Here is a 27,377-nt window from a genome sequence, read left to right as displayed (position 1 = left end):
TCATTTCTATGCAAATAAGCCATGAAGGACTTTCATCCAAGAAGACTTTAGAGACTCATTTTTATATTAGTTGGGTCTTTATTCAAGGTATTGAGCCACATGTTGGATGCCACTTTATTCTCTTCTGCAATTTCTCATTATTTGGTTGGGGAAATAGAAGCATAGCAATGGAAGAGTTCGGCAGCAGAACCTCTTTTTCCCTTTTATACTTAACATTTACCTGAAGGAAATCTCTGGAAGGGTTGACTTCCCTTGGAATCCACATAGCAATAGATATGCAATATGAAGTTGTGTGTGGAAGAATTAATGAATGAATATTTCAGAATCTTTTTGATGGGAATGTTACTTCTTAATAAAAAATATAGTTAGATTTTGCAGTGTAGTTGCAGTTTACATAATGTCAATCAGAAATTAAAACAGATTTTTCATCTAAAGAGAAGTCTAGCATTTTACTAGCTTATAAGTAAGTTTAAATTGTCTCAGAAATTAGGTGAACTCGGGACAACAAAAACTTACTAACTAGGAAGAGCATATACTTTTTTGTCCAAATTGAAAAACTCCTGAGGGTGAAAAGAGATGTAATAAATAAGTCAAAACAGCTGGTGTAAGCTGGGACTTCCGAGGCCCCTCTCAGCTGCTGTGGATTTAGTTACCACAGCCCCAGCATAGCATAGTCTCTTCTTCCTTCATGCTCTTTCCAGCTCTGTGAGGTCCTGTCATCACATGCTGCCTTTGTTTTATTCATCTATCTTCATAACCTATTATCTACAGCTTTTTCAGGGCAAAGACCATTTCTCATTTATCACTCCACAGAGGGTTATACGTCTTAATCCATGTGTGGTTGATAGTCATTGCATGTTGTCTGAGTGATTTGAATTGCTGATTGAGCCATACATGTTAGCATGTAGCATGCCCATTGTACTGTGGCAGCAAGTTATGTTGGTCAAGGGAAAACAGTTTGGTCACTGGGAAGTTACGTAGTATTTGATTGGGTACTTGCCAGGACTTTACTTGCAGTTGAAAGCAGTTCTCTTCCCTTTTCTGCTAGAAAAAGTTTAAGACAACAAAACAACGCAGTGGTTAAGAGCACAGTCTCAGAAGCCACACTAACCTAGCTTCAAATCCTAGCACCACGTTGTGTTCTTTTGGTCAGGTTGGCCTCTGAGCCTCAGTTTTACCACCTGTAAAATGGATATAATAACAGACCTACTTCACTGGTAATAGAGATGATAATATAAAATGTCTTGTTTAGAGCCTGCCCGTACTATGCACAATATGTGTTGGACAAAAAGATACATGAATTGAACCTCACAGAACTTTTCTGTCAGTTTGTCAATGCTAAGTATGTTAAAGTTCTCAAGCTCTTTTTTTTTTTTTTCCAGTGATGATGAATTGATAAAACCAAACTATCTGAATTGTTTCTGTTTGACCTTCTTACTAATTGTTAGGATTGCATTTCTGACTGAATCAACTGCTGGTTTACCCTTGGCTGGAAAGCCTTTGTCTCTCTGCCCTTGTCAGTGCATTTCCACGAGGAGGGATATTTATAACTTTTGTGTGAGTCTGTCATTACTGAGGATGGATTCGTCCCCCTCTCCCATCGTTGAATGTTGCACATCCTAATCAACAAACTCTTGTTTGGTCTGTACACCTAACTCCGACATTCTAGAATGTAGGGGTTTATGTGACTGTATAAACATTCATCTTCTAGAAAGTTTGTAATTGAAAAATAATCTGTTTTCAATAAGTCTCTTTTAGAAAGAGCTTAGACATTAGAGTTAGATTGTGATTCAAATCTCAGCTCTATTACTTATAAGCTCAATGGTTTTGGACAAATCTGTTTTTTCATATGTAATGTGGGGATAATGACACTACCACATAGAGATGTTGTGAGAATTAAATAAGAAATATATATATAAAGTGCCTAAGTAATATGTTTGTAACGTCATTCTTAAAATTATTATCCATCAAATTTTAGATTATAAAATAATACCTCTTTTGAATAATCTTCTTAATGTTGATACACACACACATATGCATATATGTTTGTTAAACAGTGTGAAAATTCATATGGACATCTTTTTAGAAGTGAGCACATTGAAAATAAGATGATTACTACAATGTTTTTTCTTCCAGATATTTCCCTTTGCTGGCTAAACAGAAACCTGGGCACCCGGAGTGTGATATCCTGACTAATGTTTTTGCAATTCTCTCAGCAAAGAATCTCTCTGATGCCACAGCCAGTATTGTGATGGATATACTTGATGACCTTCTTAACCTTCTAGATTTTGAGCCCACAGAAACAGTTTCGAACTTGCTGGTAACTGGATGCGTATACCCTGGCATAGCAGAAAACATAGGTGGTATGTATGCTGACAAAGCAGATAATTCTTAGACTTCTGATGTAGCAATTGTTTCCTCAGGAGAGAAGAATAATCAGTACAATTTGACTCACTTGAGAGCTTATGCTCATAAGTTTCTTTTCTCTGAGAGCTAATGCTAATTTATGTAAACTGAGTTTTCTTTGCAGTTATAACAATAAATTATTTATTCTCCATGAAGTCTCAACTATCCTCCAGGAAATTATGAAAATGATTTCTACTGTCATGTCTCTGCATTCTTCTTACCATATAATCCCAAGTAATTCCCTTACTATTACTAAAAAAAAGAAAAATGGTTTAAATAAAGCCTCAGGGATCTCTTAAATAAGTTCTTTATTTAGCTAGTAACATAGCTATTTTTAATAAGAAGAAATTTATTGGCCGGGGGCAGTGGCTCATGCCTGTAATCCCAGCACTTTGGGAGGCCAAGACAGGTGGATTACCTGAGGTCAGGAGTTCAAGATCAGCCTGACCAACATGGTGCAACCCCATCTCTATAAAAATATATATATATAATAATATATAATAAAATAAGAAGAAAGTTATTTATTTGGAATAAACATTTAACTAAATGTTTGTAATGGTTGAGTGCTTTTCTTGTCTATCATCATGAAGGTATTGTACAATACCTTTATGCCTTAAGAGAGTTTAAAATCAAAACATTAATCACTATCTATTTCAGAGTCTATCACAATGGGAGGAAGATTAATTCTACCTCATGTACCTGCAATTCTTCAGTATCTCAGCAAAACCACAATAAGCGCAGAAAAGGTGAAAAAGAAAAAGAACAGAGCACAAGTCAGTAAAGAGCTTGGCATTCTTTCAAAGTAAGTGATACATTGATACTTAAAAGACAACATTACCATCCTTGGTTTTAACTTTTTAAAAACATTATTATCTTGACTGGGCACGGTGGCTCACGCCTATAATCCCAGCACTTTGGGAGGCTGAGGTGAGCGGATCACCTGAGGTCAGGAGTTCGAGACTAGCCTGGCCAAAATGACGAAACCCCGTCTCTACTAAAAATACAAAAATTAGCCGGGCATGGTGGTGCATGTCTGTAATCCCAGCTACTTAGGAAGCCGAGGAAGGAGAATCACTTGAACCTGGGTGAAGGTTGCAGTGAGCCGAGATCACACCACTGCACTCCAGCCAGGGTGCCAGAGTGAGACTCTGTCTCAAAAAAAAGAAAAATTGTTACTTTGTTTTTCAAATGTTTAAATCTGGTAATAAGAAGCTAAGACATCTTTTAGTATTTTTTAAATCCCTTTACTTTTAATGCTGAATTTCCTTTCTCTGCTGGAATATTACTAGAAACTGTTTATGACATCTGCCTTTATTTAATACAATTAAAGGGAACAGATTTTTCAAAATCCTAAAGTAGACGAATAGATTTGTTTAGCCTTTGTGTATTTTGAGTTTTGTGGAATTACAGATTTTTACTCCTAAGTATAATGATAAAAATAATTAACTTAAAAGAGCAGATTGTTCTGTTTTTTGAGTCAAGATCTCACAAGGGTTTTTAAGGAGTCTGACAGTAGACCTAGGAGTGTATAACTGTGATTTTTGTAAAGGGAAAGTTTAGTAAACCTGAGCGCAAGAAACAATTCTGTCTTAAATTTTAAATTGACCATTATAAGGCTTAGTTGTTGAAAATGTATTTTCTGTTACTTACAACAAAATCAACAAAACATGATATGTAAGCATCTTCTAGAAACTTCTTTTCAATGCCTTTTTTTTTTTTTTTGGATGGAGTCTCGCACTGTAACCAGGCTGGAGTGCCATCTTGGCTCACTGCAACCTCCACCTCCTGGATTCAAATGATTTTCCTGCCTCAGCCTCCCGAGTAGCTGGGACTACAGGTGCCCGTCACCACACCCAGCTAGTATTTTTGTCTTTTTAGTGGAAACTGGGTTTCACCATGTTGGCCAGCGTGGTCTCAAACTCCAGACCTCGTGATCTGCCCACCTTGGCCTCCCAAAGTGCTGGGATTACAGGTGTGAGCCACCACACCCAGCCTGCAATGATTTTTTAATACTATTGGATTTCTAAGTTATGCATAATGGGAAATCATACTAAATACACTCATTAAATTTCATCCCAGGCTATGTGGTAAGGGAAAGATGATGAGAGGAGATTAGGTACCAGAAAGACCAGAGTTTTAAAGACCTGCTGTACTTCTTCTAGGTGCGAGACGTCAATTTCTCTGGGCCTCAGTTTTTCTCAGGGCAAAATGAGGCTGATGATTTCTATATTACAGGGCTGTTGTGGTTGTTAAATTGAAATACTGTACATAACTCTTAATTTAGCTAGTAACATAGCTGTTTTTAATAAGAAGAAAGTTATTGGCTGGGCACGGTGGCTCATGCCTGTAATCCGTGAGCCACTGGGCCCGGTTTTTTTGAGACAGAGTTCCACTCTTGTTACCCAGGCTGGAGTGCAATGGCACAGTCTCAGCTCACTGCAACCTCTGCCTCCTGGGTTCAAGCAATTCTTCTGCCTCAGCCTCCCGAGTAGTTGGGACTACAGGCACGCGCCACCATGCCCAGCTACTTTTTGTATTTTTAGTAGAGACGGGGTTTCACCGTGTTGACCAGGATGGTCTCGATTTCTTGACCTCGTGATCCACCCACCTCGGCCTTCCAAAGTGCTGGGATTATAGGCATGAGCCACCGCGCCCAACCCTAAAAATGTTGTTTCTTTGCAAAATAAAAAAATTACTGATTGCCAGATTATAGCATTGGAGATCACTCTAACCCACACAATCAGGTACTGCAAAAGAAATAGAATAGTAGCCATGAGCTTGATTTTGGAGGGGAGTAAGAATGGGCACAGCTAAATAACTAAAGTAAACTTTTAAATGTGCACACATGCTTAAAAGCTAGCTGTGTGTTGGAATGCTAAAACTGTGTCTTTAGTCACCGATGTTTTTCTGCAAAAAGTTTAACTTCCTGGAGAAATGCTCTTGTATATATTCCTTACGTATCCATTTTTTCCTTCTTTAGAATCAGCAAGTTTATGAAAGACAAAGAACAAAGTTCAGTGCTCATTACACTTCTCCTTCCGTTCCTCCACCGTGGCAATATTGCTGAGGTACAAACTCATAGGACATTTACTTTGTCTTTAGAATGACACTTTATCACTAGGTTTACTTGTGAGCCGCAATTTTACTGGCTAGATTTTGAGATGCATTTGTCCCAAGGTAATTAAAAGATTTTACATAGAAATGAAAACATTAGAATTAGAGGGAAAAGATTGGGACAGACATAGGAATGGGGGCAGGCAAGAAAGCAGAGACATCGTCATCTGCAACAACGAAGTATTAGCCCCTTTATTTCCCTTGTTTAGCCTCTGATTCATTTCAGGCATTTTTGTTTCCCTAACAAACCTATAACCCCAAAAGTGCATTGTATAATCTTTTCCTTTCTTTCTTTCTTTTTTTTTTTTTTTTTTTTTTGAGGCAGAGTTTTGCTCTTGTTGTCCAGGCTGGAGTGTAGTTGCACGATCTCTGCTCACTGCAACCTCTGTCTCCTGAGTTCAAGCGATTCTCCTGCTCAGCCTCCAGAGTAGCTGGGACTACAAGCGCCTGCCACCACGCCCAGCAAAATTTTTTGTATTTGTATTTTAAGTACAAACAGGATTTCACCATGTTGGCCAGACTGGTCATGAACTCCTGACCTCAGGTGATCCACCCACCTTGGCCTCCCAAAGTGCTGGGATTACAGCCGTGAGCCACGGTACCCAGCCACATTGTATAATTAATCTTAATTATAGATCACGGTGGCAACATGGAATAAAAATCAGACTTTTAATATTCAGAAACAACTAAGTGTTTCTGATATGATTTTCAAACTTTAGTTCAATCTTGATTAAGAGTCCTCCAGTGGCTCAAGCTCATTTGTCAGACCTCAGTAGTGATACTAAACATTTCTCACCGCATAGTTCAATTTAGAAGACCTCATACCTGTAAACAATCAGACATGTATACCGTTGGCCCTCTGTATTCACATTTCCACATCTGTAGATTGAACCAACCATGGATGAAAACATTTGGAGAAATAATAATATAATTATAAAAATAATACAGATTTTTAAAATACAGTATAACAATGACTTATATAGCATTTACATTGTATTGGGTATTATAAGTAATCTAGAGGTGACTTAAAATATAAAAAGAGTATGTAGAGGTGATATGCAAATACTGTGCCATTTTATAGAAGGGACTTAAACATCTTTGGAATTTGGTATCTTTTGAGGGTCCTGGAACCAGTCCCCCTTGCATAATGAGGGACGACAGTACTTCAGCAAGCTCATTTTCTTTTAACTGTTTTTGATTAGACAGTAGAAGAAATTATGTTTCAAAACTACATATATTGCTTATTAGAATTAAATAAAGAAACTGGTTTGCACATTCTTGTGGGTTTTATATTAAAAGGGTAAAAACTTTTAAAAGATGATCAAATAATTTTTCCAATTACTACTTTTACATCTTATTCATAATTATTTTCTATGCTGTAATATATTGAAGTATAAGTTGACCAGTTTATAACTTACTGAAATGTGATTTCTCTGAATATTTCTTCTCAAGGATACAGAGGTTGATATTCTGGTGACAGTACAAAACTTACTAAAGCATTGTGTGGACCCTACAAGCTTCCTCAAGCCTATAGCAAAACTCTTCTCAGTTATTAAGAACAAATTGTCAAGAAAATTGCTTTGTACTGTTTTTGAGGTCTGTACTGTTTATTTTTACTCCAATTCACCCTCTTAAAAAAAATTTAAGTATGACTTATAAACCATATTAGGGCTTTCTTCATGCCAGAAAGAATGTTTTTATATGAATTTGAGTGGGGACAGGGAGCTGAGGGGGAAGAAGGAAGAAAAGATAAGGTTTTATTCACTGACAAATACACTGTTTTCTTTCCTTTTAGACTCTTTCTGATTTTGAGAATGGGTTAAAATATATTACTGATGTTGTCAAGGTAAGAAAGAAGGGTTTCTCTTTGGCTTCAAAAGTATTATCATTTTTATTTACTTAAGATTTATATGGCTTTATTTATATCATTTCAATGCATTTCTTATAGCTTAACGCCTTTGATCAAAGACATCTTGATGATATCAATTTTGATGTTCGCTTTGAGACTTTCCAGACCATTGCCTCTTATATTAAAGAAATGCAAACCGTGGATATTAACTACCTAATTCCAGTTATGCATAACTGTTTCTATAATCTAGAGGTAGGTTATTACAGCAAAAATGTCTAAATTATTTTTTATTGTTTTGGTAATACAACTGCCTAATACAGTGACCTAATTTTTAAATTTGTGTTTTGATGGGGGACAAGCGTTCTTAGGATCAAATTTCTTTTAGATGAAGAATCTTTTGCCTGGCAAAAAAACTTATGATTTGAAAGGCAAATATTGTGAATAAAATAATATGAAAGCATTTTGAAAAAAAACAAACAAACAAGAAGGTTATGCATTAGAATGGGGAAATCCATAGAGATTAAGTAAATTAGGTCACTAAGGGCTACAGAATGGGAGGGATGGGGCGTGATTCCCAGTGAGTATAGGGTTTCTTTTTGGAGTGATTAAAATGTTTTGGAATTAGTGGTGATGATCACACAACCTCACAACCTTCTGAATATACTAAAAACCACTGAATTGTACTTTTTCTTTCTTTCTTTTTTTTTGAGACAGGATCTTACTCTGTCACCCAGGCTGGAGTGCAGTGATGCGATCTGAGTTCACTGCAGCCTCCTCCTCCAGAGTTCAAGCAATTCTCCCACCTCAGCCTCCCGAGTAGTAGCTGGGATTACAGGGGCATGCCACCTCATCCATCTAATTTTTGCATTTTAGTAGAGATGTGGTTTCACAGTGATGGCTAGGCTACTCTCCAACTCCTGACCTCAGGTGATCGCCCATCTCAGCCTCCCAAAGTGCTGGGATTACAGGCATGAGCCACTGCATCTGGCCAAATTGCATATTTTTTAAAAGGGTGAATTTTGTGGTGTGTCAGTTATGTCCATTTTTAAACATGTAACTATATTAATTGAAATTTTCCCTTTTTTATTGAAGTTATAAGAGAAATAAAAAGTATTTGGATTATGTTAAGTGCCATGTTGCTGAACTGAATTAAAATCCAAAAATGTGGAAAATGAAACCTTTGATTATTGTTAACCATGTAGTGGCATCAATGATCTCTTTGTGGCATTTTATAGTTACTCATCTAATGTTAAGGATTATGTAATATGTGAAAAAATAATTCTCCCATTTTATACTCATTCTTCATAATTATGCCAAAATTCAGCACAAAAAATTCTAAGTCGCTGCCTAGCTGGCTGAGTCAGGGATACCTTCCCTGCACTCACTTTGACATTCTTCAAACACAAACTCTGGAGTAACTAACCAAAATTATACCAGCCAATTCTGCCATTTTCAGTAATGACCTGATACTGAATATTGAAAACTGGCTTTAGTGAACCTTTTAGGCTATCTGCTTTGGGAAGTAAAACTAATTAACAAGGACATTCCATGGTGCTGTCTGTAATTAAATGACACTTCTTGGAAAGTGTGGTTTTTCAGCTATTCACAGTAATATATTCCTCATAGTCCTACATTTTGTTCTCCCTTAGGTATGAAGTATTTGTGAGAACTTGCTTAGTAGGGATTTTTACAAATGCAGTGACAAAATTTGATAGATGCTTACACTGGGAAATAATATTCCATATTGTAGTTATTACAGGGAATAATTTTTTCCCCCTTATTTGCAGTTAGGAGATATGTCTCTAAGTGATAATGCCAGCATGTGCCTGATGAGTATCATCAAAAAGCTAGCTGCCTTGAATGTCACAGAGAAAGACTATAGAGAAATCATCCATCGTTCACTCCTGGAGAGATTGAGGAGAGGTTTGAAGAGCCAGACAGAGGTATATAACTTTGTCTTTGAAGCATTACTGTCTGAGCCTGTGTTTTGTTTTGTTTCCCCATGTTTGCTACTGTTATATAGAAAAGTAGTCAGGCTTAGTGCATTTAATGAGAATACTTGATTGAGTGAATAGTCACCAGATTTTTAACAGGTTAGTGGGACTAGGAAGGAGAGCAGTCACTTTTTTTTTTTTTTTTTGAGACGTAGTCTTACTCTGTCGCCCAGGCTGGACTGCAGTGGTGCAATCTTGGGTCACTGCAACCTCCACCTCCCGGGTTCAAGTGATTCTCCTGCCTCAACCTCCTGAGTAGTTGGGATTACAAACATGCACCAATCACACCCAGCTAATTTTTATACTTTTAGTAGAGTTGGGTTTTCACCACGTTGGCCAGGCTGGTTTCAAACTCCTGACCTCAAGTGATTCACTTACCTTGGCCTCCCAAAGTGCTGGGATCACAGGTGTGAACCACCACACCTGGCCACCAGTCACTTTTGATTTTATATAGCTGTCGGGTTTTGGTTTTTGTTTTTGTTTTGAGACAAGGTGGAGTGTACTACCACACCTGGCTGATTTTTGTATTTTTTGGAGAAACAGGATTTCACCATGTTGTCCAGGCTGTTCTTAAACTCCTGTGCTCAAGCAATTCTGATTTTTCTTTTTTTTTTTTTTTACAGTGAAAATATTTTACTTTAAAAAATTTTATATCTTTTTCTGTTTCCTCATATTATCTCAGAAGCAAATTCTTTTTAACCTAAAATAGTTTTTTTCTCTACTTCATATTTACAGAGTATTCAACAGGATTATACCACAATACTTTCCTGTTTAATTCAAACCTTTCCAAACCAACTGGAATTCAAAGACCTGGTACAGCTTACTCATTACCATGACCCAGAAATGGACTTCTTTGAGAACATGAAGCACATTCAGGTAGAAGACAGTTCTGCTTTTTCCTACCTATGAAATAAGCATACATATTTCAAACAGTTCTGCCTCATTTGAAAAGACATGTTTTAACTTACCCAAAAGGTTTAAGCTCCTCTTTCCTTGGTCTTTATGATCATCATGGAGATTTGCATTAAGATGATCATTTCCTGGATTCTAATTTCTTTGGTGGTATCAAAAAACCACAGTTAATAATAGTGTTGCTTTTCTCTGCCATTTCAAATCTAAGAAGTATAAATGCTTTGGGCCCATTGTTAAACAAATGCTATGGATTATATCTCTGTGAAAGCAAATCAAAGCACAGGTGTTTACTCATGTAACACATGGACTGTGTTTCACCTCTTTAATCTTTTCATGAAAAGAGAATATGATACTAAAATGGAGCGGGTTGTAGGTGAGATTGTTCAGTAACTAATTAACATTTCATCTAACTCAAAGATTCACAGAAGAGCAAGAGCCTTAAAGAAACTGGCAAAACAACTAATGGAAGGCAAAGTTGTTCTGTCTTCTAAATCTCTTCAGAATTACATCATGCCTTATGCCATGACTCCAATTTTTGATGAGAAAATGCTCAAGGTAGGTCATTAGATCTAGAAACCAAGGACCCTCTTCCCATACCATGACACACTTTGCCAAAATGTAGATGGAGTTGGTGGTGTTTATGTTCATGTCATCAGTATAAATAGAGGTTTAGAATAGTTCTAAAGAACTGTGCCTGACACATAGTGAATTCTGTATAAATGGTAGCTGTTATTTATATTTTCACTATTATTAGCTCACAAAGGCCAACCACAAAATATTATTCCTCCTAGAAATTATCACATTATTAAAATTGCATACTTTTATTTTCATGTCAAAGGACTTAAATCTGGTTAACTCCCCTAGTCAGCAATCATTATTTTCCCAAATGACTTACAAGAAATGAAACAAAACAGTAGTTATCATTAACACTATACCAGTTACCAGGCACTGTTTCAAATGCTTCATTCTTACAAGTCAGCCCTATGGCCTAGGACAGAGACTATTCTTCAAGTACTATTTTACAGGAGAGTAATCTGAGAAGTGAGGCTATATAACTTTTTCAAAGATGCCCAGAGTCAAAACTAATATTCATTCAAACTTAGGGCTGTTTTAACCTTTATATTACACAGTGCCTAGAATGGTGCCTGGCACATAGTAAAGACTAGATAAGTAATTATTGGTTAAAAAGATTCATAGGTCGAGTGCATGGCTCACATCTGTAATCTCAGCACTTTAGGAGGCCAAGGCAGGTGGATCATTTGAGGTCAGGAGTTTGAGACCAGCCTGGCCAATGTGGCAAAAACTCGTCTGTACCAAAACCACAAAAATTAGCTAGGTGTGGTGGCACATCCCTGTAATCCTAGCTACACTGGAGGCTGAGGCAGGAGGATCACTTGAAACCAGGAGGCAGAGGCTGCTGTGAGCCGAGATTGTGCCACTGCACTCCAGCCTGGGTGACAGAGAGACTGTCTGAAAAAAAAAAAAAGATTAATGAAAGATGTTATTAAATGGTCATAGAAAATCAAATCTAATTGCAGTAATGTCAGGATCGATGACTTAAATTTATACTGTTGATTGCATAGCCTTATACAATAATAGGTTACCTCTGTTGTTTCAGGATATTCAAAATGTTTAAAAGAACTATCTAAGTAGTTAAAAGATAGCTCCCTTTTATTCTAGTTTAAAAAGCTAGTAAGCACAACCCAACTGTTTGATACCATTGAAATATGAATGGCAAATAGATGGAAAAACAGAAATACTCAGCTTTGGTTTGTGTTCACATGGTATATTCTTGTTTTTGAAATGGAGTCTCCGTCACCCAGGCTGAAGTGCAGGGGCATGATCTCAGCTCACTGTAACCTCCACCTCCCAGGTTCAAGTGATTCTCCTGCCTCAGCCTTCTGAGTAGTTGGGATTACAGTTGCCCACTACCACGCCCAGCTAATTTTTATATTTTTTAGTAGAGACAGGGTTTTGCCATGTTGGCCAGGCTGGTCTCAAACTCCTGACTTCAGGTGATCCACCCACCTTGGCCTCCCAAAGCGCTGGGATTACAGGCGTGAGCCACCACGTCCCTCTGTATATCCTTTTCTAGCCTTATGTTTTTAACCTAATTGTGACTTTACCTTTAAAGTTGGGTTCTTATTGGTACCTTTTAACTGGGTCTTGCTTTTTATCCAATCTGACAATGTCTCCCTTAAGGTTGTGTTTAGATCTGAGTCTTGTTATTTTCTCTTTTTTTTTTTTTCTCTTTTTCTTTTTTCTGTTGGATTAATTATACTTTTTTGATATTTTATTTTATCTCCATTGGCTTATTAGTTATTGAGGGATTTTTGTCATAGGTTTTTGCCTCTCCATTCATTTTAAACCACACAGTACCTTGTTCTCATTTTTGCTTTAAATAGTCAATTATCTTTTAAGGAGCTCTTTTAAAATTAAAAAAAAAAGGTCTTTTATATTAGCTTACATATTTATAGTTTCCGGTGTTCTTCATTTCTTTGTGAAGATCCAGATATTCATCTATCATCATTTTTCTTCTTTTAGTTATATTTTTAAAATTTCTTATCTATTTGTTGTGGCAGGAAACAAAGGAGGCTTTTTGTTGTTTTGTTTTGGGGGATATGTGTGTGTGTGTGTGTGTGTGTGTGTGTGTGTGTTGGAAACAGGGTCTCCCTATGTTGCTTAAGCTGGTCTTGAACACTTGAACACCTGGCCTCAAACAACCCTCCCACACAGCCTCCAAAATACTGAGATTACAGGCATGAGCCACTGTGCCTGACCCTCATTTTATATCTTGCAAGAGGACTTCCTTTAAATTTGTAGTACAGGTCTGCTAGTGATTCATTCTTGCAGCTTTTGTTTGTCTTTTCTTGTCTTTGCCTTTGCAAGATAATATAACTGGGTATAGAATTCTAGATTGACAGGTTTATTAGTTGTTTTTTTTTTTTCCTTCCCATATGTTAAAGATGGTGCTTAGTTGTGTTCTGGTTTGTATTGTTTCCAAAGAGAAGTTATTCTTAACTTTATTCCCCCGAATGTAATTGTAACGTGTTTGGGGTTGTTTGTTATGGTTTCCGTTCTGTTTTTTGTTTACTGCTGTTGTTGTTTGGCCTGGCCCTTGTAGAACAATGTCTGTGGATTTTTTCATAGAGGTTTTTCTTAATTGCTTTTAAAGATGTATCTCTTTACCTTTGGTTTTAAGCCATTTGCTTATGAGTGCTTAGTGTCATTTCCTTTATGGTTCTTGTGCTTGAGTTCCTTGACCTTCTTGAATATATAGATATGTAGTTTGCATCAAACTTGAATTTTTTTTTGAGACAATTTCACTCGGTCACCCAGGCTGAAGTGCACTGGCACAATCTCAGCTCACTGCAACCTCTGCCTTCTGAGTTCAAGTGATTTTCCTACGTCAGCCTCTCTAGTAACTGGGACTACAAGCACACACCACCACTCCTGGCTAATTTTCTGTATTTCTTGGTAGAGACATGGTTTCTCTGTTTTCCAGGCTGGTCGCAAACTCTTGACCTCAAATGATCCCCCTCCCCCCACGTGGCCTCACAAAGTGTTGGGATTATAGGGTTGAGCCACTGTTCTCGGCCAAACTTGGACATTTTCAAATATTATCTCTTTAAATATTTTTGGGTCCTCTTCTTGCCTTTGGAGACTCCAGTGTACATTATTAGGTCACTCGGAGGTTATCCCATAACTCAAGAGGTTTTTGTATTGCTTTGCTTTGTTTTTGTCATCTTTTTTTTTTTTCTGGGTTTCATTTTTCTGCTGCTCTGTCTTCAAGTTCACTAATCTTTTCTTCTGCATTGTCTAATCTGCTGTAAATCCCAGCCAGTATATCTTCCCTCTCAGAATTATCTTTTTTATCTCTAGAAATTCAATTTCATCTTTTTAAAATATCTTTCATGTCTCTCCTTAACATGCTCATGCTTTCCTCTTCTTTTATTTTTCTAAATATTGATTTTTAACCACTTATATCCAAATGAGAATTTTATAATTATTGCCAAGGCTGCTAGAAAACTTGCAGAGTGTCTCACTCTGTCTCCCAGGCTGGAGTGCAGTGGTATGATCATAGTTCACTGCAGCTTCAAACTCCTGAACTCAAACTATTCTGTCACCTCAGCCTCCCAAGTACCTGGGACTCCAGGTATACACCTGGCTAATTTTTTATTTACTTTTTGTAGAGATGGGGTTCTTGCTTTGTTGACCCAGGCTGGTCTCAAGTGATCCTCCTGCTTTAGCCTCCCAAGTAGCTGGGACTACAGGTGAGCACCACCATGCCTGGCTGTAATTTCTTATTAGGTGCCAGACATTACTAATTTTATCCTACTGGGTGTTGGGTACATTTGGATGTCTTTAAGTATTCCTGAGAATTATTCTCAGATGCAGTTAGGTTACTTGTGAATAATCTAATTTTTTGGAGTCTTACTTTCAAGTTCTCTTAGGCAGGAGCAGCCTTTAGTCTAGAACTAATACAGCCCTGCTACTGAGACACTACCGTTCTAAGGACCTGAATACCAAATGCCCTGTGTAGCATGAGGTATTTCACTCTGGCTGATAGGACTGTGAACTATTCTCAGCCTTATATGGTCTTTGATGATTGTTTAGCCTGTTCCCTTCTTTCGTCCCTTTCCTGTGTCTTCCTTATGTCCACTTACAGCTCATTAAAAAGCTGAACTCAAAGGGCTTACTCTCTGCAGCTTCCCTCTGTGCACCTCTCCTCTCTGCTATATCTTGTGGACTGTAGCTACCATAGCCTCAACCCTGTTCCCTAACTCAGGAAGACCACTGGGCTCTTTTTGGGCCTCTCTTCTTGTGCTGCAACCTAACAGTTCTCTCCATACAGTAAATTGGGGTAATTACAAGCCTCACTTTATTTCTTTAAGAGATCATTGTCCTGCAGTGATTGATATCCAAAGTTTGGAAACTGTTGTTTCATATATTTTCCCTGCTTTTCTAATTTAAGTTTTATAACTTAAATTTACCTTTATAGGTAAATCCACTCTATGTTTTTCATCATGGCCTAAAAGAGATGTCTCTGAGGCAGTGTACTTTGTTTTTGTTTTTTGATCAAAGTTGCAGGGTACATGTGCAGGATGTGCAAGTTCGTTACATAGGTAAACATGTGCCATGGTGGTTCACTGCACCTATCAACCCGTCACCTAGGTATTAAGCCCAGCACACATTAGCCATTTTTCCTGATGATCTCCCTCACCTCAACCCGTACCGCACACAGTGTACTTTTGAGGGCTGAGTAGCACAATGTATAGTGTTTGTCATTTGCCAGTTTTTCTACATTGAATTTATTTCATTTGTTTTCGTAGTCTTGAACCCATTGGGGAGGTTTGAGTGGGAAAGTCCAAAATATGTTAATAGCCTTTAAAGGATGATGTCATTCCTTTAAATTGATAGCATGTTTTCTTAGGGTTAGAGGGAAAAATGAGTATAGTTTGGGCATTCTTTCTCTTCTATAATTACCAAGAACCTACTAAGTTTTTCAATATACTGAGTTAGCCTTGCATTTTATTAGCAAATACTTGTTCTGCATTGATGCTCTTGGTTTATTTTACAGCATGAAAATATAACCATTGCTGCCACAGAGGTTATTGGAGCCATTTGCAAACATCTCTCTTGGTCGGCATATATATATTACTTGAAACATTTTATTCATGTCTTACAAACAGGACAGATCAATCAAAAGCTGGGTGTCAGGTGTGGTCAAATTTATTATTTTTGTTTTGTTTTTTAAATGTAATTTTAAAAATATTTTCTGAATTAGTCTTTCTGTAATCTCAATTTACTTTTACCTTGTATTAATAAGATTACGATAATACTGGTCAAAATTAAAAATACTAATAAAAAAACAATTTTAATGTTTATTAGTGTTTAAACTCCCTCTCCTTCTGTAGTCCAGTGATATTAACAATCGGATGAACATTTCTGTGTACTTTTTTTTTTTTTAACAGTTTGCTAGTAATAGTGTTAGAAGCATTCCACTTTGACCACAAAACTCTTGAAGAACAAATGGGAAAAATTGAGAATGATGAAAGTAAGTTTCTTAAACTTTCTTAAACTAGATTTTCATCTTATTCTTGGATAGTTTATGATAATGAATTAAAGATGGCAAAATTCAACTTACTCCTTTTGTCTGCTCTTACTAGCAATGGCCAGTTAATGAGTCAGGAGGGAGGCTAAAATAAATGGTTTAAGTATTCTTGGAAAACCTTATTTAACAAAAGAGAAGGCTAGTCTAAATTGTATTAGTGAAAAAAAAGTGAGCTGTAGATTATTTATATAGAAATCCAATTTTATCACCTTCTTATGTGAGAAGAGCATTACACAATGAATGCAAAGAAAGTGTAAGAAAAAAGTAATGAAAAATTAGAGCAGCAGGCCAGGCACGGTGGCTAACGCCTGTAATCCCAGCACTTTGGGGGCTGAGGCAGGCAGATCACCTGAGGTCAGGAGTTTGAGACCACCCTGGCCAACAGGGTGAAACCCTGCGTCTACTAAAAATACAAAAATTAGCCGAGTGTTGTGGTGGGTGCCTATAATCCCAGCTACTCGGGAAGCTGAGATAGGAGAATCGCTTGAACCCGTGATGTGGAGATTGCAGTTAGCTGAGATCGTGCCATTGCGCCCAAGCCTGGGCAACAAAGAACAAAACTCTGTCTCAAAAACAAAACAAAACAAATTTAGAGGGGCAATTGGTGAAAAACAAACTAGATACAATAGAAAAGATCAACAAAGCTAAAAATAAGTATTTGAAAAGATTATAAATTGAGCCAGGGACCGTGGCTCACAACTATAATCTCAGCTACTTGGGAGGCTAAGGCAGGATCAGTGGAGCCCAGGAGCTGGCTGCAGTGAGCTATGATCATGATGGCACCACTACCTTCTAGCTTGGGTGACAGAGCGAGACCCTATGTCTAAAAAAAAATTAAAAATAAAAATAAATTATTTAGAGATTATAAATTGGCAAATTCCTGATTGATCTGTAAAAATAGAAGACATAATAAACATTACTGGAAATTAAAGAGAGTCACAATTCAGTGAATATCTTTGTATTTATAAATTTGAATACTTGGCTGAGATGTACAAAGTCTTAGAAAAATATAATACAAAAACTAACTTGAAAAGAAAATGGGAAATCCAGATAGATTTCTAACCATAAAGGAATTGAATGTACAGTTAGACTGGGCATGGTAGCTCATGCCTGTAATCCCAGCACTTTGGGAAGCCAAGGCACTTGAGGCCGGGAGTTCGAGACCAGCCTGGTCAATGTAGCAAAACCCCATCTTTACTAAATATACAAAAAATTAGCTGGGCATGTGGCACACACCTGTAATCTCAGCTATTCAGGAGGCTGAGGCATGAGAATTGCTTGAACTCAGGAGGCAGAGGTTGCAGTAAACTGAGATCACGCTACTGTACTGCAGCCTGGGTGACAGAACAAGACTCTTGTTTCAAAAAAAAAAAAAAGAGAGAAAGAAAAATAAAGAAGTTGAATCTGCAGTTAATCATCTGATGAAAACACCAGGCACGGTTTGTTTTATAGCTGACTTTTACCAAACATTCAAGGGCTAGATAGTTTCAACCTATACCACCTATTTCAGATAATTGGAAAAGGGGAAGCCCCACTAACTTGTAAAATTATTGTGGTTGCATACCAGAAACTGACAAAGACTCTATGGGCAGTTGGCTGTCATTAGGATTTTCATGCTCATGAATGGAGTTACTTTATTTGGTTAAGACATTCTTACCACACCTCCCAGTGTGTTCCCCAATTACCCTGTACTTGCTGTTCTGTGTTCTTTTATAATTGGCAGTTTATTTGTCTCTCTCTCATTAAACTGTAAACTGTGAGAAAGCAAAACCCATAGCCCTCTCATTTACAGCTCTTTCCCCAGCACTTACCCTGCCTGCCCACAGTTGCTGATTAGATTTTTTTTACCAGAAGTCGGATGTTAGTGGGAAAAACTGTTTACCACAAATGTGTGGTTTCCTTATTGGATTTAAGGTGCCTTTTGTTGTTTATTAAACATAGATGCAGTTGAAGCAATTGAGTTACCAGAGCCTGAGGCCATGGAATTAGAGCATGTGAATGAGGAGAAGAAGGAAAATACATGCAAGAGTTTGTCAGACAGCGAACAACCGGGAACCCCTGATCCAGCTGTGTCTGGAGGGACATCAACCAAAGAATCCGAGTGTATCATAAAGCCTGTCTCTTTCCTTCCTCAAAATAAGGAAGAATTAGAGAGAACAATGAAAAATATCCAAGGAGCCGTAACTGGGGATATTCTACCCAGGCTACATAAATGCCTTGCATCTACGGTAATAACCTTATTCGGGGTCTAGCAGGTCTGTGTGAATTCTGGTGTTGGTGGGGTGCTGTCAGACTGAGGCTCTTAGTGATTATTGATTGATTTCAGCTTTTAGATTTCCTTTTATCTCAACACTTCATAATTCACCTCTCTGCTCCTATCTCATCAACTTCAGGCTTATCCTGCTGCAACTAAGCAGTAACGCTCCCTCTTTATGACTGTGATATGGTAGATAAATGCTTTTCTATCTCCAAAGTAGTTATTAGGAGACTCTCATGCCCCAAAAAAGGTTATTAAAAATTAGAATGTTTCCCTTTTCTACTTTTTGGTCAGTTCTGCACTACTCAAAATTCATCTTTGTCCCAGTTAACAGGGATACCATTTAACAGTCAAGCCAGAGCCTTTCCTTTCTTCTCACGGTGAAACATGGGTTGGCCAAATATGGCTCAGGGACTCAATCTAGCCTGTGGCCTGTGTTTGTATAGTTTTATTGGAACACAGTTACCCATTTGTTTACATAGTGTTTAATACTGCCTTTTCATTACAGCAGCAGGGTTGAGTAATTTCAACAGAGCCCATAAAGCTGTCTGTTCACAAAAAGTTTGCTAACTCCTGGTATAAAATATTGATTTGTATTTTGTATATCTGTAAATAAACCTTTACGTGAGGCCCTGTATTTATTATATACCAACAGTGTCACTCAAACACTTGACAGCTCCAACTGACACACATTTTATATGAGTTTCCTATACTTCACAGCAGTCTTAAACCATATTGGCGAAAATCTGGCTTTATTTTTTTCTGATGGCTTCTTTGGAAAGTAGAACATTCTTGCTTCTTAAAAACATTCTTACTTAACTCCTGTTATTTTTATAATTTTTAGAGGGTTATCCTCAAATTAGAGATTTGGTTTATTTTTAAATAAACTTAGAAATGGGCTGAAGATCTACAGAAAGAGCTGTCTTTCTTTCCTTTCCTTTTTTATTTTATGATCATCCTTCTAGAAAACTTGTCTTTCAAATGCAAGGTTGCAGTGTTGGTAGATCCCTGATCCATTTATTTTCCTTTTAGTTTAACCTAAATTTTTCTCACAGACTAAAAGGGAAGAAGAACACAAGCTCATCAAGTCAAAGGTTGTGAATGATGAGGAAGTGGTTCGAGTTCCATTAGCTTTTGCCATGGTTAAACTGATGCAGTCCCTTCCACAAGAAGTTATGGAAGCTAATCTGCCAAGGTACGTTTTGTAGCAAATTAGAAGTTTAGCGAAACTCAAAAATTGGTTCTTTTCTTCGTTACTTTTGAATCTCTTTGGTCAAGAAGAGGAAAAGTACTGTCATAACTTGGCTGTGGTTTAGAATCTTAACAGGGAAATTTGAGTTAGGAGTAAGAGACAAAAGCATATTTATATGTTTAATTGCTTCTGTTTATTTAATTAGTCATTTTTCAACTTCTCATTTTCTAGTATTTTGCTGAAAGTATGTGCCCTACTCAAGAACAGAGCACAAGAAATCAGAGACATTGCACGCAGCACTCTTGCAAAAATAATAGAGGATCTTGGTGTGCACTTCCTGCAATATGTTTTAAAAGAATTACAGACTACCCTTGTCCGTGGATACCAGGTAAATTACAGCTTGAACACTGCAAGTTATGGAACTTTGGGCCTGTCTTTAATAAATTTGATCCTCTGAGACACCAAGCAGTAATATTCAAAAGTTTCTGATTAGTATTAAGGAAATCTGTTATTTAAATAGTTCCTATATCAGATTTTTAAAAGATCCTTATAGGCCTAGGTTACATGCCTTATCTTTTTCTCTCAAATTACTTCATATCAAGTTTTGTGTTCTCTGAGTTATTTTAATATAATTCTTTTTGAATGTGTATTAACTATATTATCGCTGGTGGGAACAATAATTTACATACACATTTGTTTAAGAGTTGGAATATAAAATGTAAGTTATAAAATAAGAGGCTGGGCACAATGGCTTATGCCTGTACACACAGCACTTTGGGAGGCCAAGGTGGGAGGATCACTTTAGGCCAGGACTTTAAGACCAGCCTGTGTAACATAGTGAGACTTTTTCCCTACAATAAATAATAATAAAAATAGCCAAGCTTGATGGCACATGTCTGTAGTCCCAGCTAGAAGCTGAGGTGGGAGGACTGCTTGAGCCAGGAAGTTCAAGTCTGCAGTGAGCTGTGATTGTGCCACAGAACTCCAGCCTGGGCTACAGAGTGAAACCCTGTCTCAAAAAATAAAAGAGCACCAAGTGGAATACATAGCATTCTGAGCGGTTATGTGGTATCTAGCCTCTTCCTGTTCCAAGCCTGGCACCCGGACAAACAGTATCAGCAGCATCTGGGGGCTTGTGAGAAACTGCCTTTTAATAAGATCCCTGGGCAATTTAAAGTTTGAGGAACACAGTAGCTTGTTCTTTTCCAGTAAGCAGCCATGTTATTTGTTTGGGTGGGGACGAAGAATGATGCTTGAAGAAAACAATTTTGGTACCATCTACATGATTAAGACTCCTGGTAATTAGCTTTACCTTGTACATCCTAGTTTGTTGATAGATAAGGTTCCTATAGACTGTAAGTCTAATACTCTAAGAAGTGTCATATTCATTTGACTCTCTTTCTTTGTATAGATTTTTAGTAGTTGTTCTATAGATTACCATATATTAACTGAACTTTCAGTAATCTACTGAGAATTGGTGTTTTACCAATTCAAGTGGAATGTAGGAACCATATCACCCTGTAGGTCCCTTTGCCCTTCACCCTTTGTATTATAGCTCTTTATGTATTAACATCTCCATATTGAAAACTTCATTAGGCAGTGTTATAATTTTTGCTTATCATTGTCAAACAAGTTTTAAGCACTCAAGAGTAGTCTATTCTACCCAGATACTGACGATTTCTGCTGTTCTTCCATCATTTCTGAATTTCCACATTTCTTTCTAATATAATTTTGCTGTAGTATAGAGCAGGGCGTCCCCAAACTTTTTACAGAGGGTGCCAGTTCACTGTCCCTTAGACCGTTGCAGGGCTGCCACATACTGTGCTCCTCTCACTGACCACCAGTGAAAGAGGTGCCCCTTCCTGAAGTGTGGCTGAGGGCCAGATAAATGGCCTCAGGGGGCCGCATGCAGCCCGTGGGCCGTAGTTTGGGGACGCCTGGTCTAGAGGGTGTCCTTTAGCAATGCTGTGGAGCACGCATGGTGGCAACAGACTCTCTTAGTTTTCTTTCTTCTATGAATGTCTTCCTTTTACCTTCGTTTCTGAAACACTGTTGCTGGATATATAATTTTGCTTTAAGTTCTTTGTTTTTAGTTCTTTAGTTCTTTCCTTTAAAAATATTACACTACTTGCTTCCAGCCTTTCTTTTCTTTTCTTTTTCCACATCAGGCAGATAATGCCCAAGTGTTGTCTCAAGGTTTGAGGGAAACTCATCTCACATATAACACAAAAACCCAATCATCACACCTATAAACTATGAAACATCCCTTCCTGCCTTTCTGATGAGTTACTCAATTTGTTGTCCCCCTGTAAAAAATGCGTTGTTTTTCTCTGATGGCTTTAAAGACCTTGTTGTTATTTTTCAGCGGTTTGATCATGGTGTGTCTTAAGTGTGGATTTCTTTGAGTTTACTGTTTAGCATCGGCTGAGCTTCTTGACCAAATTTGAAGACTTTTCAGCCAATATTTCTTTGTTTTTTGTTTTGGTTTGTTTTTGGAGACAGAGTCTTGCTTTGTCACCCAGGCTGGAGTACACTGGTGCGATCTCAGCTTACTGCAACCTCAACTTCTCGGGTTCAAGCAATTCTCATGCCTCAGCCTCCTAAGTTTTCTTTCTTCTGTGAAATGCCTTCCTTTTACCTTCATTCCTGAAACATATTGTTGCTGGATATATAATTTTGCTTTAACAGTTCTTTCTTTTTAGCTGGTTAGTTCTTTCCTTTAAAAATATTGTACTGCTTCCTTCCAACCTTTCTTTCCTTTTTCTTCCACATCAGGCAGATAATGCCCAACTGTTATAACAACAGTGCTAGGATTACAGGCATTAGCCACCACGCCCAGCTAATTCTTCGGTATTTTGAGTAGAGATGGGTTTCCCCATGTTATCCAGGCTGGTCTCGAATTCCTGTACTCAAGAGATCTGCCTGCATCGCCCTCCCAAAGTGCTGGGATTACAGGTGTGAGCCACCAAACCTGGCCCCGATATTTCTTTAAATAAATTTCCTGCAGTGCACTCTTTCTCCTCTCCTGGAACTCCAGCAAAATGAATGTTTGTTTTTCTCCCACTGGTTCCTGGGGCTATATTCATACATATGTATTGGTCTTCTTGTACTCGGTTTAGGTGGAATAATTTTTTTAATTTCTTTCCGTCTATCTGCAGGTTCACTGACTCTTCCCTCTTTCATATCCTTCTGTGATTGGGCTCATCCAATGAGTTTCTTTTTTCGATTTTGGGATTTTTCAATTCTAAAATTTTCATTTTTTTTTTCTTTAGATCTGTTTCTTTGCGGACACTTAATTTTTGCATTTGTTTCCATCTTCTAGCTAGAAAACTGGGGCTTTATTTTTCCCACTCTGCCATGGGCTTTCGGCAGTTGTGCCCATGTCAGGGGCCAAGCAATGGCAAGACAGAAAGAGAAAAGCAAGTAGACTAGGCCCACCCTTTCAGAACTGTAGTTCAATGAATTGAGAGGAAGCTTCCCCTCCCAGAGTTGTAGCTCCTGCCCATCCCCGTTTCAACGCTACTGCCACCACCACAGCATTGCAAGACATGGCTTATTGAGAACTGACAGACAAGGAGGGATATAATACATCTCTGTCCTTGAGGATTCATGCACACATTTTTAAGGAACATCTGAGGTATTTAAATGAGTAGCCCTCTTTTTCTCTAACCATCTGTTCTTCAAGTCTGTCCTATTATTTGTTAAAATAACTAAATTAGAGTTGAGAGAACAACTGATTTCAGCTTTAGTATTAATCACATAGACTGTACCAAAATTGTTCTCTTCGAGTATCACTCTTCATCCTCGCCCCCACTAAAAGAATTTTTTACAGATAAATGAAAGTTGGACATAGGGGCGTGCACCTTTAGTGCCAGCGACTCAGGTGGCCGTAGTGGGAAGTGAGCACCTTGAGCCCGGGTGTTTAAAACCAGCCTGACAGCATAGCAAGCTCCTGTCTCAAAAAATATATATAAATGTCATAGCAAACATTTGCTGTGCTCTTTGACTTATAATGAGACAGTGTCCTAGTAAATCCTTCATAAAGTTGAAAAATCATAGATCAAAACATTGTAAGTCAGGAACCATCCGTATATAAAAGTACTTAGGCTGGGCGTGGTGGCTCACTCCTGTAATCCCAGCACTTTGGGAGGCTGAGGCCGGTGGATCCTGAGGTCAGGAGATTGAGACCATCCTGGCCAACTTGGTGAAACCTCGTCTCTGCTAAAAATACAAAAATTAGCTGGGCATGGTGGTGTGCACATGTAGTCCCAGCTGCTCAGGAGGCTGAGGCAGGAGAATTGCTTGAACCCAGGAGGCAGAGGTTACAGTGAGCTGAGATCACGCCACTGCACTCCAGACTGCTGGGTGTCAGAGTGAGAGTGAGACTCGGTCTCAAAAAAAAAAAAAAGGTACTTAGAGATTATAAGTAGGGTCTGGACACTGTGGCTCACACTTGTAACCCCAGCAATTTGGAAAGCTGAGGCAGGCAGATCACTTGAGGTCAGGAGTTCAAGACCAGCCTAGCCAACATGCTGAAATCCTGTCTCTGCTAAAAATATATACATCTACATATACATATTATATATAAATTAGCTTGGTATGGTGGTGCACGCCTGTAATCCCAGCTACCTGGGAGGCTGAGGCACAAGAATTTATTGATCCTGGGTGGCAGAGGTTGCAATGAGCCAAGATTACACCACTACACACCAGCCTGGGCAACAGAGCAAGACTCTGCCACCAAAAAAAAAAATTAAAGATTACAAGTAGGTACATAAGAAACTGTGTCTTTAAGACCCAGTCTATGTTTTAATAACTAAATGTGTTTCCTTAGCCTATGATCATTATCTGATATTTACCTTGATAATTTCACAGGACTAGAAACAGCATAAAGCTTTCAAAAAGCTTGAGAGGTAGGATAATGTGTTGCGGAGCCTGGGACTCTGGTTTCTAATCTCACTCTACCAATTCCTACCCATGATCTCTTTGTGCCTCAGCTTTCTCATCTAAAAACTGCTGATAATGTAGTATGTACTCCCTAGATTGGTTGAGTGAGACTTAAATGATTTAATACATATAAGGTATTAATATAGTGCCTATCCTGTAGTAAGCTCTCAGGAAGTATCAGCTTGGTTGCTATGAGGTACAAAAACTTGTTTCCTTCATAACATTTTATTTACAAGCTTTAATTACATTCAACATGGGAAAGCTTCTTAATTTGCAGGTTAGTTTTCTTTTTTAAAGTTCAAGACTCTTGGCCAGGCATGGTGGCTCACACTTGTAATACCAGCACTTTGGGAGGCCGAGGTGGGCAGACCACCTGAGGTCAGGAGTTTGAGATCAGCCTGGCCAGTATGGTGAAACCCCATCTCTACTAAAAATACAAAAAATACAAAAAAAAAAAAAAATTAGCCAGGCGTGGTGGTGGGTGCCTATAATCCCAGCTACTCAGGAGGCTGAGACAGAAGAATCTCTTGAACCCGGGAGGTGGAGGTTACAGTGAGCCAAGATCATGCCATTACACTCCAGCCTGAGTGACAAGAGCAAGACTCCATCTCAAAAAAAAAAAGAATAAATAGAAATAAAGTTCACCAGCCACAGTGGCTCACGCCTGTAATCCTAGCACTTTGGGAGGCCAAGGTGGGTGGATCACCTGAGGTCAGGAGTTCAAGACCAGCCTGGCCAACATGGTGAAACCCCATCTTTAAAACAAAAAAAATAAAATAAAATAAAGTTCAAGACTCTTGTGCTTTTCTTTATAAATCTGGCCTGATTTAGTCATAACAACAGATCGTAAGAATGGTAGTGTGTTTCTGAACATCTTTGGTACAAAGTGATCATTTGATTACAAGATTTTAGGTAGTGAAATGACTACATTCATTTGTTGAAGCTTCTCCTGGCAAAAACAGATGTATAAACTCTGAGTGTTCTCTTTGCAGTGCTTCCTAGATCTTGTGTTTTTCTAGTGTGATGTTCTTCATATTCTCACTGTGCATCTCTTGTTAGGTCCATGTGCTGACTTTCACCATTCACATGTTGCTGCAAGGCCTCACCAACAAGCTGCAAGTTGGGGATTTGGACTCTTGTTTAGATATAATGATTGAGGTAAGACTTACAGAAAGGAATTCCAATTTTATTTTCAGTGGGCAAAGGACATAAAAAAAATTAGTTCACAAAATAAGAAATAATAATAGCCTGTAAAAATGAAAATAATGTAACACCCTATCTTTTAGACTAGCAGAGGTTTAAAAAGCTAGGACCAAAGCAAGGTGAGCACTCTGTCACTGCAAGTAAGTCATAAATTGGTATGCTCTTTCCAGAAAGTAAGTTGCCATTGTGTAGCAAGAGCTTTTGAAATGAGAAAAAATTTTCAGTCACATCGAATCTATTTCTAAGGAATAGGTTATGTTCACCAGAGCTTTATTTATAATACACTGGGAAATTAATAATAATTTTTAAAATTGGGCCAAGCACTGTGGCTCGTGCCTGTAAACCCAGCACTTTGGGAGGCTGATATGGGCAGATCACTTGAGGTCAGGAGTTCGAAACCAGCCTTGCAACATGGTGAAGTCCTGTCTCTAACAAAAATACAAAAATTAGCCAGGTAGGGTGGTGTGCACCTATAATCCCAGTTATCTAGGAGGCTGAGGCAGGAGAATCGCTTGAACCCAGGAGGTAGAGGTTGCAGTGAGCACAAATTGTGCTATTTCAGCCTGGGTGACACAGCGAGACTCTGTGTTAAAAAAAAAAAAAAAAAAAAATGGATAGTGTGCTAATTTGGAGGCTACGATTGTGAAGAGAAATTTGCCACATAACCTCTTGTTCATTTGTTTTAAAATATAGACACTAACATTTTGAATTTCGATTTAAATATTTACATTAGAGCAGGCAAAGTGGCTCACACCTGTGATCCCAGCACTTTCAGAGGCCAAGGTGGGTGGATCACTTGAGACCAGGAGTTTAAGACCAGCGTGGGCTACATGGTGAAACCCTATCTCTGTTAAAAATACAAAAGTTAGGTAGGGTGGCACATGCCTGTAATCCCAGCTACTTGGAAGGCTGAGACACAAGAATTGCTTGAACCCAGGAGGTGGAGGTTGCAGTGAGCTGAGATTACACTATTGCACTCCAGCCTGGGTGATAGAGTGGGACTCTGTCTCAGAAAATAAGTAAATAATTAATTAGATTGCAGATATTCTGAGAACTTCTTGAAGGGAAACATCAAAAAAGAAGTACCTGTTCAGAAATAAGCGAAGGGAAGAATAAAAGGAAAAAAAAGATTAAAAAAAAAAGAAGTGCCTGCCTGTACAGTCATACAATTATATATGTACATCTGTGAAGGGTTTTTCTTTTGTTTCCCATTAGTATCAAATTTTAAGTGTTTGTTTTTTTAGCAATTGGTCCCTAAATTGCATTGAAAAGAGGTGCATTCTAAAAGAAATTTCTTCCATCTAATTTGAGTCCAGTCCAACTTATATTTCTTTGATTTGAACGTACCAGGACCTTTATTCAGTGACTGCTTATGTTGACGTATCTTCCTG

The 27,377-nt window shown here is 38.1% G+C and overlaps 1 protein-coding gene and 1 non-coding gene across 3 annotated transcripts in view; one reads left to right on the top strand and one right to left on the bottom strand.

Annotated features, from left to right (window-relative positions):
• The window catches only part of UTP20 (UTP20 small subunit processome component), a 113,451-nt gene that overhangs the window by 56,205 nt on the left and 29,869 nt on the right, over positions 1 to 27,377 (top strand). For both annotated transcript variants that reach the window (XM_074402345.1, XM_010340216.3), the window contains exons 30-44: positions 2,137 to 2,363; positions 3,064 to 3,208; positions 5,387 to 5,474; positions 6,973 to 7,116; positions 7,316 to 7,366; positions 7,469 to 7,621; positions 9,157 to 9,312; positions 10,099 to 10,239; positions 10,693 to 10,830; positions 15,857 to 15,996; positions 16,251 to 16,333; positions 18,332 to 18,618; positions 19,703 to 19,842; positions 20,071 to 20,227; positions 25,843 to 25,941. In XM_074402345.1, the coding sequence (XP_074258446.1) occupies positions 2,137 to 2,363; positions 3,064 to 3,208; positions 5,387 to 5,474; positions 6,973 to 7,116; positions 7,316 to 7,366; positions 7,469 to 7,621; positions 9,157 to 9,312; positions 10,099 to 10,239; positions 10,693 to 10,830; positions 15,857 to 15,996; positions 16,251 to 16,333; positions 18,332 to 18,618; positions 19,703 to 19,842; positions 20,071 to 20,227; positions 25,843 to 25,941 (2,149 nt within the window). The remainder of the gene's footprint in view (positions 1 to 2,136; positions 2,364 to 3,063; positions 3,209 to 5,386; positions 5,475 to 6,972; positions 7,117 to 7,315; positions 7,367 to 7,468; positions 7,622 to 9,156; positions 9,313 to 10,098; positions 10,240 to 10,692; positions 10,831 to 15,856; positions 15,997 to 16,250; positions 16,334 to 18,331; positions 18,619 to 19,702; positions 19,843 to 20,070; positions 20,228 to 25,842; positions 25,942 to 27,377) is intronic.
• Positions 22,002 to 22,103, bottom strand: LOC120365226 (small nucleolar RNA U13). Its single transcript, XR_005580232.1, has one exon. It is a non-coding gene; the product is annotated as a small nucleolar RNA U13 (small nucleolar RNA).

The sequence above is a fragment of the Saimiri boliviensis genome, chromosome 7 (genome assembly GCF_048565385.1).
Source record: "Saimiri boliviensis isolate mSaiBol1 chromosome 7, mSaiBol1.pri, whole genome shotgun sequence".
In the NCBI taxonomy this organism is placed as follows: domain Eukaryota; kingdom Metazoa; phylum Chordata; class Mammalia; order Primates; family Cebidae; genus Saimiri; species Saimiri boliviensis.
The sequence above is the reverse complement of the archived record's forward strand: the minus strand, read 5'-3'. Positions and strand labels throughout refer to the sequence as shown.